This window comes from Parambassis ranga, chromosome 1, assembly GCF_900634625.1.
Source record: "Parambassis ranga chromosome 1, fParRan2.1, whole genome shotgun sequence".
Taxonomy (NCBI): Eukaryota; Metazoa; Chordata; class Actinopteri; family Ambassidae; genus Parambassis; species Parambassis ranga.
Genome location: NC_041022.1, coordinates 19,985,443 through 19,998,993, shown reverse-complemented (window position 1 = coordinate 19,998,993; position 13,551 = coordinate 19,985,443). Strand labels below are relative to the sequence as shown.

The following is a 13,551-nucleotide window of genomic DNA, read 5'->3' as shown; positions in this document are numbered from 1 at the left end:
CAAAAGATCAGACACACAAAATAACACAAACACGTCAGAAGGCAGCAGTTCAGTCAGAAATGTTTTGTTCTGCTTTATGTTTATATCCAACACCAAAAATCACTTTGCTATGGATCTCATACACACCTCCACCTCCCCTTCTCCTCCTTCATGCACAAATCTGTCTTCACTCTGAAGTCTGTCATCACTTTTACACATTATTCTCACAGTCTGGTAGAAGCAGAACTCATTGTGCTGCTGTGTGTGAATACAACCAGTAGGCCTGTGATCCAAGCGCTGCATAAATATGTATAGATTGATTTTTGTTTTTCAATAAAGCAGCTCAGACGAAGAGTTTACAGCATCTAAACTTCCTCATGTGGTCCACTTCATGACCTCCCACTGGTTATAACAACCCTGTGAAATCAATGGAAATACACAGAGGAAGTCACACTGCTGAAGATATGAGATCAACAGGGCAGGTAGTCTGACTCCAACTGAAAGAAAGAGATCCATAACTAGAGATTCTGAAATGTAGGGTAAAATTCATCCCTTATTTTTCTTATTTTTCAGTCCCACTCCCTGTGAAAACATATAATATGGAGGTCACTAACTAAAATTTTGTTCCTGTTTAAATTTTATTAATGATTTCACTAATTTTGTTGAAGAAGATCCTGTTTGTTATTAAACGTTTTGCATCATGCCTGACTCAGCTAACTCAAACAAAGCTGCTGTTTTTTCTGCACTATTTTTACACGAAACTGTAATTTTCTGCACTGACAAATGATCTTTTAAACTGACAAACGCACACAAAATGCGTCAGTTGTCTGTTGACTCCAAAAAAACAACATAGGGTCACATTTTATTGACGTAATCTGGCAGGAGTGGCTATAATGACGCTCCAGACTGTTTCCCAGAAGACCAGTGTGCTACCATAGATTTTGTTTTAATATGTACAGTAAGTGCTTCATAGCCCATTGTGAATATCATTTGAATTTTTTATTTGTATGATGCATTTACAAAGAACTACTTGGCTATTTGTAGGAAAGGTTAATGGTTTAGCATAAAAAGACCATGCAATATACCTATATATAGATATAGATATATTTATATATCTATATCTATATATAGAGAGAGAGATAAATATATATATCTATCTATATATAGATAGATATATATATAGATAGATAGATAGATTTAGATTTAAAACCATGTATATCATGCAGGATTAATGAAGTGACCATCAATAAAAATGGGAAGATTTGAATGCCATTTTGCGTGTGTGAAATTATAAACATGGCTTCCTTCTAACCCTAAAGAAGTGTGCAAAGGAATATGAAGATGAGTAACATCCCAACACACACAGTGTAGTTTAAACGACTTAACACGGAATAAACGGAAACAAAATACACTACAAACTGTTTAAAAGTCTGTGTGAATAATATGTGAGGGCCCACTGTGTTATGTAAATGAACCACCTCAAAGGTATATTTACAGTCAGACCTGAAACCCCCCCCCCAGACTCCCACATTATGACTGAGCCTCACCGAGTCGACTTAAAGGCACATTTTCACTCCCAAAGATAAACATGTTCCAAAGTTAAGCACAGACGTGATTGATTCAGACGCACGGCGGCACAGTGATGGAACATTTTATCACGGTTTGAGGGAGGAATCAACAAACATTTCCACACATAACAACAGGAACAGATGTTGCTTTTAGAGAGAGAAAGATTACACCGTTTTGTATTTTCACACTAAAAAAGAAAAAACATAAAAACAACAACCAGAAGCTAAAAGTCAATTTCCCTGCTCTTTTCTTCTTTTTATTGTATTATTTTTCTCTTTCCTTCCCCTCCCTGTGTAAATGGATATTTAACTGTAGCAGAGAATTGTTTCTGTGTTGAAAGCTTTGTTCCTGTAAACACAGCAGCTGCATTCTTCTCCGTTCTGCATCTTTAGTCCTTCACCTGTAGCTATATGCTCTGATTTTGTTTAAAATGTAAACTTCTATGTAAACGTGGAAGATTTTAAAAACAATATTACATTTTCTCTGCGTATATTTTTTCTTTCTTTACGTCCCATTTACACTGCCTTCATTAGTAAGGGTGAAGCTTGGAGTGATTGTAGTTTTTCATGGCTGAAGGGTGGTCAGTGAGAATATTTATATATAAAACAGAGGCCCAGAGCTTCTAAAAAAAAACATACAATACAAATGGGATGGGAACATTACCCAATTAAGAAGACAGATCGTCCCTGCTGAAGTTCTTTTTCCATTCACTGAAGCTTTCAAGGCTTCACATCAAATCCTGTCAGATAAGTATTTCTATGCTTTATGATTTTAAAGCCTCCAGTTTTGTATAAATCAGCTGTCAAAGTGCTAAAGGAGGTACACATAACTGTTTAAGGTTTAGTAATGTATTTGTCAGACAGAAAAAGTAAAAGGGAAAAAAAAATCAAACTAATACCTAAATATACCAAAGTAAATGAAGAAAGAATGCGGTGGAGCCCTGCAGGAGCCAGCAGAAGAACACAAGATAATAGACAATACACATTATTGGGAAACAAATAATCCACATGTGTAACTGTTTGTGTTTGGGATGTACCTTCAGTCTAGCAGTTATACAAACACACACACACACACACACACACACACACACACACACACACACACACACACACACACACACACACACACACACACACACACACACACACACACACTGTTGTGAGTGTACTGTTGACAAGGACAGGCCCATGGTGCCTCCTGGTGGTTATACCAGGACACTGCAGCTGGATAAATACAATAAATCTGCACAATTCAAGTAAAAATCAGCACATAAATCATTGATTGATAGGATAGGATTGATAGGATAAAATAAATAATATTTTAATGTCAAAAAGGCAAAAATTCAAATACAACCACACCTGCCAATGCAAATTTAATTACATCTATATTAGCCTTGAGTTTTACACTGTAGACATGTAAAGTATAATTGCCCTAGTGTTATGTTAATGTCTTTTTATTCAGATCTAAATGCATTTACTACAGTCATTTATTAAAATCAAGAAGAGTTCTCCACTTAATATTAAACTGCTGTAAGTACCAAAAGGTGAAATTTGAGCATATACTGTCATTATGTTCTGTTAAAAGAGCAGTTTAGTCACAACATAAAAAATAAAAGTCTCTTGAGTGACCTCCCTTCACAGTCGGTTAGCCAAACATTTAAAATCTAGGTCCAATGTGGACCACTTCTTACATTTTCAAGGTTTAAACAGTCAAGTGAAGACTTATGTAACCTGAGTTATTTGATACAAACCGCATCCATCCATTTCCTATTTGCATTTTAGATATAACACCATCACAGGAGACAAAAGACCAGAGCATGAGTCTTCTTCAACCCAATTAAATGAATCATTTAAAGGTTAAGTTATGTAGGTCATGACACCTTAACCTCCTTCTTAACAGAAGTGTAAATCACCATGTGTGTTTTTGTGTTTAACCACAAGTCTACAAAATGCCATTACACGAGTTTATCAAAGGGCAAAGCTCTGAAGCAGCTATTGTCCGAGGGTGCTCTATTTGGCCTGCACAGAGACATACACAGAAAATGGCTGAAAGAGATTTGTACAACAACATCAACAACAACACAAAGGTCAGGCAGTGACCCTGAAGTCACTGATACAGTGCAAGCTGAGCAGAGAGGAGCAGACAGTCTGACCTCTGTAATGAGACTTGTTCCTTAACTCCTAATAGCATCACTGTGAATGTATACAAGCATGTGTGCACCGTGTGTGTGTGCACTGTGTGTGTGTGTGTGTGCATGTGTGTGTGCGCATTAAGTAGACAGATTAAGACTAGAAGGGGATTAAAACTAACAACTGAACCCAATCACATCATGACTGGTGAGTCATTAACCCTTCAACATCATCTCTGTGCGTGTGTTTGTGTAATGTCACATCTCCAATGACGCAGCCAGCGGAGGGGAGAGTGTTTCTCAAGAAGAGCTGGATGATGATTGATCCCACATGCTTGAACACACTGTACACACTCACAGAAAGCGTGTTATCCCATGAATCACAGGCTGAGTCCACTGACGTTAAGCAGCCACAACATCAAAGACAGACACAGCGGTGCGTTTCCCAGAGCATCGTGCTTCCTACTTGCTGAAGAGTTTGGAGAACAGAGACTTTCTCTTTGGTTGTTTGTCCTTCTTAATGTCTGAGAGAGAGAGAGAGAGCAATATTTTTACAACTGTATTTGATTGTCCAAACAAAGCACTTTTATTTTTTGACATAGTGTTAGCTAGTTGCAGTGGTTTTCATCAAATCCATCCAGGTTGTGAACCCACTTACAGGGAAGGCCTAGCCCAGCTATCAATAGGTGAGAGGAGGGTTACACTCTAGGACAGATCACCAGTCCATCACAGGGCTGGATTATTATTAAATATATGATAAATGACGCCAGTGCTGTAACCTGCAGTTCCTCTACTGTCCACTTGAGGCTAGCGCTATAATTAAAATACAGCAGGAGCATGTTACAGCCTGAAACAAAAACACTTCCTGTAGATTATTCCTGCTTGCATGACAGCTGTACAGAAGGTGAGTTTAACGACCGGAATTATGTAATTTTAGAAATGGTCATGATTGCTATTACTTTAAATCTCAATCAGTGAGGTGCACTGTGACGCTACAGTAGTTGTTACTATATACAGAAGTCCTCACACTTGTCAGTCCTGAAAGGTTCTTCATATATACACACACACACTGCAATATCTGCACTATATGTTCTGCAGCATGTGTGTAAACTAACACATGACTGTGAAACTTTGTTATTAACTTTATGAATAAATTAATATGAAATGGCTAGTCTTTAGCCCACGGTCTGCATTCACTCACTGTAACATAATGACCTTTCACTGGAGTTCAATAAATCTCCTCAATTTCAGCCCTGCTTTCCCGGTCATGAATTGCAAATGAAGTCGGCTTTAACTCTGTTTTATCAGGAGGGTCAAATTAACCGGCTACATTATCCATTTGTCTAACAGGAAAGCTGCTGACAAAAAAAAAAAAAAAAAGAGGGGGAGCGTTTTGTTTGATGCTTTTTTCCATTAGCAGTCATTAGATCAAATGGGATGAAAACATTGCCCAGTGGCACCACAGGTTTACACACAGCAACCACAAAGAGAATTCTACATGCCTCAATTAGAGGTGTCCATGATGGGACTCCTCAATTAGATAATTTATAGGGCTACTAAGTTATAGTGACACTGAGGTTGTGGTAACTAATGAAGAGAGTGAAGGGAGGGAGAGGGTGGAGGTGGTGGAGACACTCACTGAAATTCATCATCATCTTGTTTAGCTGCTCGTCCTCCTCTTCCTCCCTGAGGAAAAAAAAAAGTAAGAACACACAAAAAGCCTCTGTGAGCAGATACTGTATTTAAACAGGTGCAAAATAAAAGTACTACAATGGTCATGCTCAGTCAAATCACATGGAAATCCATTTTGGGCTAAACCATTAGGCTCTTATATATCAATCATTTTTTATATCTTAATGTTTGAGCATAACTTTGTCGAATTCAGGCTCCAAGGTTACCCGGGTAAGTTTTGGGGAGTTCTACAGGCATGTGCCTGTTGGACTCTTACAGACCCATGCACTCTGTCTTCAAACACACCTGAGTCTATCCTCGTCCAGACCCTCCACAATGGCATTCCTGTCATTGATGATCTCCAGCAGCTTTTCCATCAGCTGCTCCTGCTTCTTTTTGTCCCAGGGTGTTTTCAAATGGTCTGCCGGCACAAACACATTTTAGTCTCAGTTCACCGTTTCTTTTTGTTGAATCTGTTTCCTCCCCGAAGACCTCACCTGGTTTGTCCAGGAGTCTCCGGAGTTCTTGCTCAACACTGGGCTGCTGTTCCTCCAGGTCCTGGGTTCTTCCACTAAACATATTAATAAATATACACATATATAAAAGGTGATAACAGTGCGTACAACAATGCACACACACTCAGCTTTCAGCTTACCACTGCCAAAACACTAAGTGTCAGAAATCTCTGTATTCATTTGATATTTTTCAAATGTACAAAATACAGTGTGCGCTCTATTAAGCAGCATCCTGCTTCACACTTATGTTTGGTCACTGAAGCCAGTCGGAGGTGAGCTGCCCTGTTCCAGGGCGGCCTGCTGCGGGACGGAGGAGGGAGGACACTGGGAATTCAAACTGTCAACCTTCTGCCCACAAGTCTGTCTCACTAATCACTAAATAGTGGCATGCCCCTTTTATGAGTGCATCTGTGTGTGCGTGCATGTGTGCGTGTGTACTCACATGTAGACCAGCTCAGATTCCCGGCGCATGGCCACCTGCTTGTTCCTGATCAAGTTGAACCACTCAACCATGAGCTCATCCATCAGAGTGTCATCGTCACCCTCTGACACACACACACACACACACACACATAATTAATCCTTTCCTCTGAATCTGTCCTTTTTCACACCATGTCCTGACTAAAGAGGAGGCTCATACATTGTGTGCGTGTCTCACCTTCTTCACTCTTGCGCAGCTTCATCTCCAGCTCCACACCTCTCTGCTCCAGCTCATTCAAATTGTCTTCAATTTCCTGAAGCTCCTTCATGATGTCCTCTTTGGGAATGTAGTCTGGCTTTGTCTACAGTAACACACACACACACACATGAAATGCAAGAAATAACAACAGAAGTGCTGAGTGTTGTTAAATGACATCTTGATGCAAGCCCGCAAATGAACAAAAGATTAAATACCTTGGTCTTTGACTCTGAGTTGTTGCCATTCGCAGTCTGCTCCTTCTGGCCATTCTGAAATCCTGCAAAACAAAGAGGTAACATTAAGTAAATGTGTTCATAGAGAAGCGAAGAACACCAATAAAAAGGTGGTATGAATTATAGTAAACTGTGTGGATGCTGATGTCGGTGTGAATAACAGGAGAACAGAGCAGTGTGGAGGTGTTCTGCTGTGTAATGTTTTCATATTTAAACAGAGACAAATGACCCTGTTCTTACCCTTTGATGCCAATGAAGTGACAGAATTAGAGGAGGATGAGGAAGGCCCTACTGAAGGCTCTGATGTGTTCTCAGCACTGTTGGTCCACGTTTTAGGGGAAGACTGAGAAGGAGCAGCAGGTCTGAGGATGAATTAAGAGAGACAGAGACTTTAATTAATGACAATGTATCCTCTCCTACCAGTAGCCCCTTCTCTGCCTTGCAGCAGTACTTAAACATGATTCATGAGAGCGAGAGGAAAAGGTCATCTGGGGAGAGGAACTCTGAGCACTGAGCATATGTTGCACCACATAGGACTCTACTCAGTCCTGACACCATTTGGGGCTCACAAGCATGTGGCGGAAGAAGAGAGACTGAAAGCTGAGAATACAAGTGACGGCTGAGCCATTTGGAGGAGCAGCAGGTACAGGCTTCCTGTGGGAGGAAGGTTTGGAGAGATGGATGAAAGAGACACAGGACGGATGGATGGACAGGACACGAGGAGGAAGCATAAGCTCATAGTTCATGCTGATCTGCTGAGAGCCTGTACACGAGTCAAAGAAAGATAGGAATCAGGAAACAATGGGACAAAAAAACATAACAATCAAACAAGTCTTACTTGGTTTCTTTGCACACAGGCTTAAGTCTTGACCTCCAGTCTGCAGGTGACTCGTTTTCTGACACTGCAGGGAAAAAAATGTGTTAGCATTTTTTCTTTATTTGTAACAGTGTGCTGTTCAACATGATTAATTTATCAATCTTATTTAAAAGACTATATCAATGTTACCTGTAAACACATGCTAGTTCAGAACGCATGATGCCTTTCACAACAAAATCCAACACAACTCGGGAAAAAGTAAACAAAGCAGAGGTAAATCCAGTCCAAACAAGTGTCCACACTGCTTTACATTGGACTCCCACTGATTGTTCACAAAAACCTTTTTTCAGCACATATTCTGTCATTTCAAACGTCAGTGCAAAGTAAAAAAAAAATGACAGCTTCTGTGCTGCTAAGTGGGGCACATGTGTTGGAATTAATTAGTTTATGTAACCATTGAACCTTTCCTGCAGAAATGAACTGTGTGTTTTTTAATACACTGAAGTGCTTTTTTTAGTGTGTGAGTTTAACCTGAGGTGTTGGGTGATGCACTGCCAGGCTTTGGGCCTCCTCTGTCTGGAGTCTTGGCTGACAGTCCACTCCTGACCGCTGGGGTCGGAGCAGGGGTCGGGGGGTCCGGAGTCTTCAGGTCATCGAGGATTGAACGATCTGCTCTCAGCTTCACCCTCACTCTTTCTGTCTCCTTCTTAGGCGTCTCCACTTGAGGCTGAGGTCTGCACAGTAATGAGGAGCAGCATATTACCACTTATTTCCACTAGAGGTCAGGCTGAAGCAGGATATGATGATTAATCCTGAGATCACATTGCTCACCTGTCTGTTTTCTTCAGAGCTACAGTGGTCCACTGTGGCTTACGGTTGTTATTGTTCTCCTCTGCCAGTTTTTTGGAGAGGAAGTCTGCTGCTGACGCTTTCTTCTTGTTGATCTCATCAGCTTCCTGTTTGGAACTCACTTTCCCACCTGCTCCTGATGTTTTAGCTCCATCCCCACCTTTATCCAAGCGCCCATTTACTTCTTTTCTTCTCATGCCGCCAACATTTACAACCACAGGAACAGGCTGGTCTGCTGTGGCCCCCTGCGTCCTTCCACTTACAGTCTGTCCTTTATTTATGTCCACAGTGATGCTTGTGGTCTTTTTCTCTTCATTGGTAGATGTATTATCTGACTGGAGGAACTTGAGCTTGGACTCTCGTGTCTTAGCCACAGTAGCTGAGGTCTGAGTAGTGGCAGTGGACATGGTGCTGACACAGGTGGTGGTAGGGAAGGCAGTGCCACGTGAAGCTGCTGGACTTTCTTTAGCAGAAGAAGAGACACCTGAAGGAGGCCGGAAAGGGGAACTGCTGGAAACACTGGGAGGGGTGCTCAGTTTTTCTGTCTGCCATGTTGGTCCCTGTCTGGAGGGTGTATCAGTGGGAGTGGTGATGGTTTTACTTGAGTCTGATAAAGGAGTGAATTTGGAAACTGGGGTGTTTGTGGATAAATTCCTCAGAGCTGAGCTTGTATTTGTAGGTGTCAGTAACCTGAAAGACAGAGAAGACAAACGATGTTTCCAGACATAATTACATAATTTGTGGAAAAGCTAAGTTGTTTCTTATTTCATGAGAAAAACAACAACCGATAACGAACCAAACTGAGCAGCCACACATTTAATGTACTTGTAATGTACTTCTTACTTTGCGCAGTTCCTGTGATAGAGCTTCCCATCCACTAGATGTCGCTGCACCAGATGAACGTGTTTGTTACAGGACACACATTTGTTACTCAGAGTGCCTGTCTGATGAGATTTCTCAACCACAGCATCCTAGAGGGGAGAAGAGACAGAGACTTCATTCAGGGTGAGTAACAGATGAGATGCAATGTGGGGTTTGGTTATTATGCAACAGCCCTTAGTTCACCTTCAGTCACCTATGACATGTTTACTGTGATGAACTTCCTTATTCTTTGTCAGTTACGTATTGTTAGACTGTCTGTGTTTTTAAAACAGCAGGGTGAGGTATTCAGACTGTGAAGTTTACCTGGGTAGATATTCTGGGTTGTTTTGGCGAAGGAGGGGGGCGGGTGATGTTGGAGGAGGGGGGAGGGCTCTTCTCTCTAGCAGGATTGGAAGAAGGGAATAACTTTGACACAACAGGCTGGTTCTTCTTCCCAGACGGCTCATCGACGGGGAGGTCGGCCGGACGCTTTATTCCTCCCATACCACCGACTGTGTGTAAAGGCACAGATACACAGATTAGGTGAAGGGAGGCAAAGCCAGAGGACTTGTGCAAACCACATTATGATTACTCACTCGGGGAGCGTCCGTGGAAGTAGTTGTAGTATTGTGAGACATATGTTAGGATGCTGAGGCGGTCAGGAACCTTGAGGGCCACCATGTCTTCTGCATCCAGCAGCGCTGGAATTCCTAATTGCTCCTCTGCAACTTTGAAAGCCTGCAAACGAAATGAGAACAGGGGGAGAGTAGAAGCCATTTTTAAAATCCCAGCAAATTTAAAAGCACACGAAAGATTTGAAGTAGGAGTAATAGAAAAAAAAAATCACATTCAACAATATAATAAAAGCTACAGAGCTGCAGGTAAAGTATACAAAGTGTTTTTCAAATGAATGAAAAATCCACATTCTCTAATTACATCTACAAAGTCTACATACAGTGAGAGAGAATCTGAGGTGAGTAGCATGTTAGGAATTTCCAAATCAAAACACATCAACTCTAAAAAAGAAACAACAACAACAAGAAAAAAAACAACCACAACAGGCAGAGGCAGGCCACGAAGCAACACAGGCATAACTTAATCAGACGATCAAGGGAGCCATAGCAATGCTGTTTTTCTGCTGTGACCTATGGCACCTCACTCACTCACAGTTTATTGTCCTTTGATCAGCCAGCGCTGTGTTTCAGCTTCATTTAGGTCTAAATGCAGAGCATAGTCGTGGAATTTGTTGCAAATTACAGGACGTATTCTATTTCAGCGTTGAGCTTGTGTCCCAGAGCTCAGAGCAGAGTAATGAAGCTCCAGACGAAAAGAAAGCAAAGAATGCAAAAAAGCAGCCAAACTGGAAGCTCCCTTATTGAAACACCATGTTTAGAAATAACTTCAGCCATGCTGAACGCTCACACTTTAACTTATAAAAAAATCCCCAGTTACCCAACATGCACTTGTGATGAAGCAACATCCAGACAGAGGCATCAAACAAACACACACGCAATTCATGGCTGCAAGGTGTAACCTCTGTTATCACCAGACAAATCTTTTTAAAGGTTTATTCATGTATAACTGTGTAAGTAGTGTAAAACTTTAGATTTCACTCTTTCTGAAACTTTTCCCGAGGCAGTCTGCTAGTTACTGCTGTGAAGCAGAAACAGGTAAGTCATACAGGCACCTAAACTCTTCGACTAAATATTTTAAGTCAGTAATTTCAGTGTTATTTTAGTCATGGTAAGAATTGAAGGTCAACTAAAACCCTGACAAAAATGCTTTCATACAGCTGTAAGAGATTTCAGATCAGTTTAATAGCCGCCCTTATTGCTTTATTTGGTAACACCAGCCATAGAATAATCCAAGACATCAGTGGTTGCTGTAGCAGTAATAACGTAAAGCACATATTTTCACATTTTAAATACTTCTGTATATTTGCACATTTGATGCTGTCTCTCAGAATTAACACCTACTTTTTTGTTTACGTATCTACGCTTGCTGTGTTTTAATGCTGCTGCAAGATACTTGAATTTCCTCCTGGGGATCAGTGTCTATTGATCGATCGATCTATCTATCTATGAGCCTGAAGCTATGTGAAGCCCTGTGCACATGTTTGCAGTGATTCCTGCATAAGTGGAATTTCAAACACTCAGATGCTCTGTAATGGTGGTGCAAAAGGAAAAGTTAAGGGATGGGTTAAGTCTGTAAGATTAATCTTCTGTAGAACTTCAATGTCTGTAAAAAAATGTAATGGCAGCTGTCCAGTTTACCTTGAAATACCTCAGGCCGTTAGAAACACTGGAGCCAAAAATGGAAAAATTGGGGGGATGGGGGGGTAGTTACTGAAGACATGAGTTTGACAGAAATGTTGAAATAACAAACTGTAAACATTGCTCACCAGCTTGTTATTTTCATAAACATCCTCCTTCTTCAGGGCATCAAAATTGCTGCAGAAAAGGAAGATGAACATGACATGAGTAACAAAACTTCCCTCCATTTGTTTCCAAACAGTGTGCTGAGCATGTAGGGCTTAGTCATCCAAAGCATGCTTCCCCTTCGTCATACATTACATGAGTAATGGTGTGATGCACCGGCTTGCATGGCAGCTGTGTCACTGATTCCACGCTCTGACACTGACACTAAACCAAAACCAGCACAATCACAGCGTCTGTATTCAACAAACTGGCGGCCATGTTTAGTGCTTCAGTCCATGTAAACATGAAATGTGCTGGCTGGGAGTAAGAACTGGTATGGAGAGATGTGTAGCAGCTGTGCTACTTGTGGAAATGAAAGTCTGTGTGAAACAGTCTTTGGAACAAAACCGGGATCGGTGTGTGTGAAACTGGCCAAAGTTCAGTTCAGAAATGCTGAATAGATTCTTTGGAATATCTGAATAATCGGTCCAAGACCTGGCATGGACAGAGCTTATTCAGCCAATTGATTTTCCTATTATCAGAGCAGCTCTGAGAAAAAAGAGATGATAAATACTTAAGGCTGCCAGGGCTGCAGACGCATTACGTGTCTGAGTTTTCTGTTTGGTTTGAATATCATTTCTAAATAAGGTTCGCTCCTTGAGTTTGCTGCAGCTTGTTCATTTGGACTCTGAGCTCATTAAAATTTGCTGGTTGCTAAAGCACAACTTTGCAGTCAACCCAGTGGTTGTGTGATCTACAAACAATCAGCTGAGAGGCTTGGAGAGAGAGCAGTAGGCAAAGGTTTCCAAAAATAAAAAGTAAGTCAGACATGAGACCTAACACGTCGCTGTGGATTGAAGGAAGGACAGAGGCTGCCCACGTCCCATCCATCCTACATGTCCATGCTGCACCCTCACACAGTAAGAGCATGTGTTTAAATATAAGTAAGAGGGAAGAGCAGATTTACCAATTAAACAGAGTTCAATATAAATCCAAATGAATCCATATGTCAAACATTAATGGCTCTGTATCCATACACTTTGCCCCTAACATATTTAGTTGTTTTTAACCCTTTCATTGAGTCTCAGGTCTTGTTTCACAGCCCAGGAGAATAAAATCCAGTCCAGATGTAAGCCCCACAGAGTAACTGCCCCCCCTGCACTGATCACTTCGGGGGTTTATGTGGCCGCACACGGGCCCCTTCGGTCCCTGAGCTCCACTGAGTCCACAGCTCAACTCCTCCTGTTTTTTCTGTAGACTCTCAAAGCGTGTAAAAAAGTAAAAAGTGCTGAAACTTAAAGCTGAGCAGACAAACAGTGAACTTCCTCCAACAGGCAACACACAGACAGTGCAGCAGCGCGTTAGAGAGTCGGACCACCCTCGGTTCCCATTGTGTTGTAGCGTCTGCTCTACTTACATGATATCGGGTCTGTGTTTATGAATGAGGGCGCAGAAAGCCAGGCCGTCCCTGAACGACGTGGTCATGTTGGTGATGGACACATCCCGGTAGCCCTCACACCGGACCCGGCACCACTGCTGGAGAGCCTTGACGGCAGCCATCCCGGAGCTCGGACCGGGACTGATCCGTGCGTGTGAGTGCCGCTGCTGCGCCCACTGATCTCTGCCTCTCTTCTCCCAACAACAACGAAACTTCAGCGCAGTTTTTTTCCCCCACAGCAGCTCGAGAGGGGTGGGTCGTGTCAGTGGAAATCACCTCCTGTCGTCTGAGAAAGTGCAGAGAAAGTGGATGTGACACCTGTGAAAGGTCAATACGTGACGCGGCGTGGGTGGAGTCCAGCCGGCTGCTGTCTTTATTTTAACTCACTCTCTCTC

The 13,551-nt window shown here is 41.8% G+C and overlaps 1 protein-coding gene across 2 annotated transcripts; it reads right to left on the bottom strand.

Annotated features, from left to right (window-relative positions):
• Nucleotides 1-2,843: 2,843 nt before the first annotated feature.
• On the bottom strand, nt 2,844-13,551 carry micall2b (mical-like 2b). Of its 2 annotated transcripts, XM_028415094.1 has the most exons (16): nt 13,136-13,551; nt 11,703-11,751; nt 9,898-10,039; nt 9,626-9,813; nt 9,284-9,411; nt 8,423-9,130; nt 8,123-8,325; nt 7,613-7,676; nt 7,015-7,136; nt 6,757-6,818; nt 6,521-6,644; nt 6,305-6,407; nt 5,845-5,918; nt 5,654-5,768; nt 5,316-5,362; nt 2,844-4,200 (listed from the first exon to the last, which is right to left on the bottom strand). In XM_028415094.1, the coding sequence occupies exons 1-16, from the start codon at nt 13,276-13,278 to the stop codon at nt 4,139-4,141; spliced, it is 2,334 nt and encodes a 777-aa protein (XP_028270895.1). In that variant the 5' UTR covers nt 13,279-13,551; the 3' UTR covers nt 2,844-4,138. The 2 variants fall into 2 exon arrangements, with proteins under 2 accessions (XP_028270895.1, XP_028270905.1); XM_028415104.1 differs by lacking the exons at nt 11,703-11,751; nt 13,136-13,551 and adding an exon at nt 10,469-10,619.

Coding starts and splice junctions, on each gene's coding strand:
- micall2b (XM_028415094.1), bottom strand. CDS start 13,278: ATGGCTGCCGTCAAGGCTCTCCAGCAGTGGTGCCGGGTCCGGTGTGAG. Junction 7,677..8,122: donor TGCATCACCCAACACCTCAG/GTTAAACTCACA, acceptor TTTTCCCTGCAG/TGTCAGAAAACGAGTCACCT. Junction 6,408..6,520: donor GCTGCGCAAGAGTGAAGAAG/GTGAGACACGCA, acceptor TGTGTGTGTCAG/AGGGTGACGATGACACTCTG.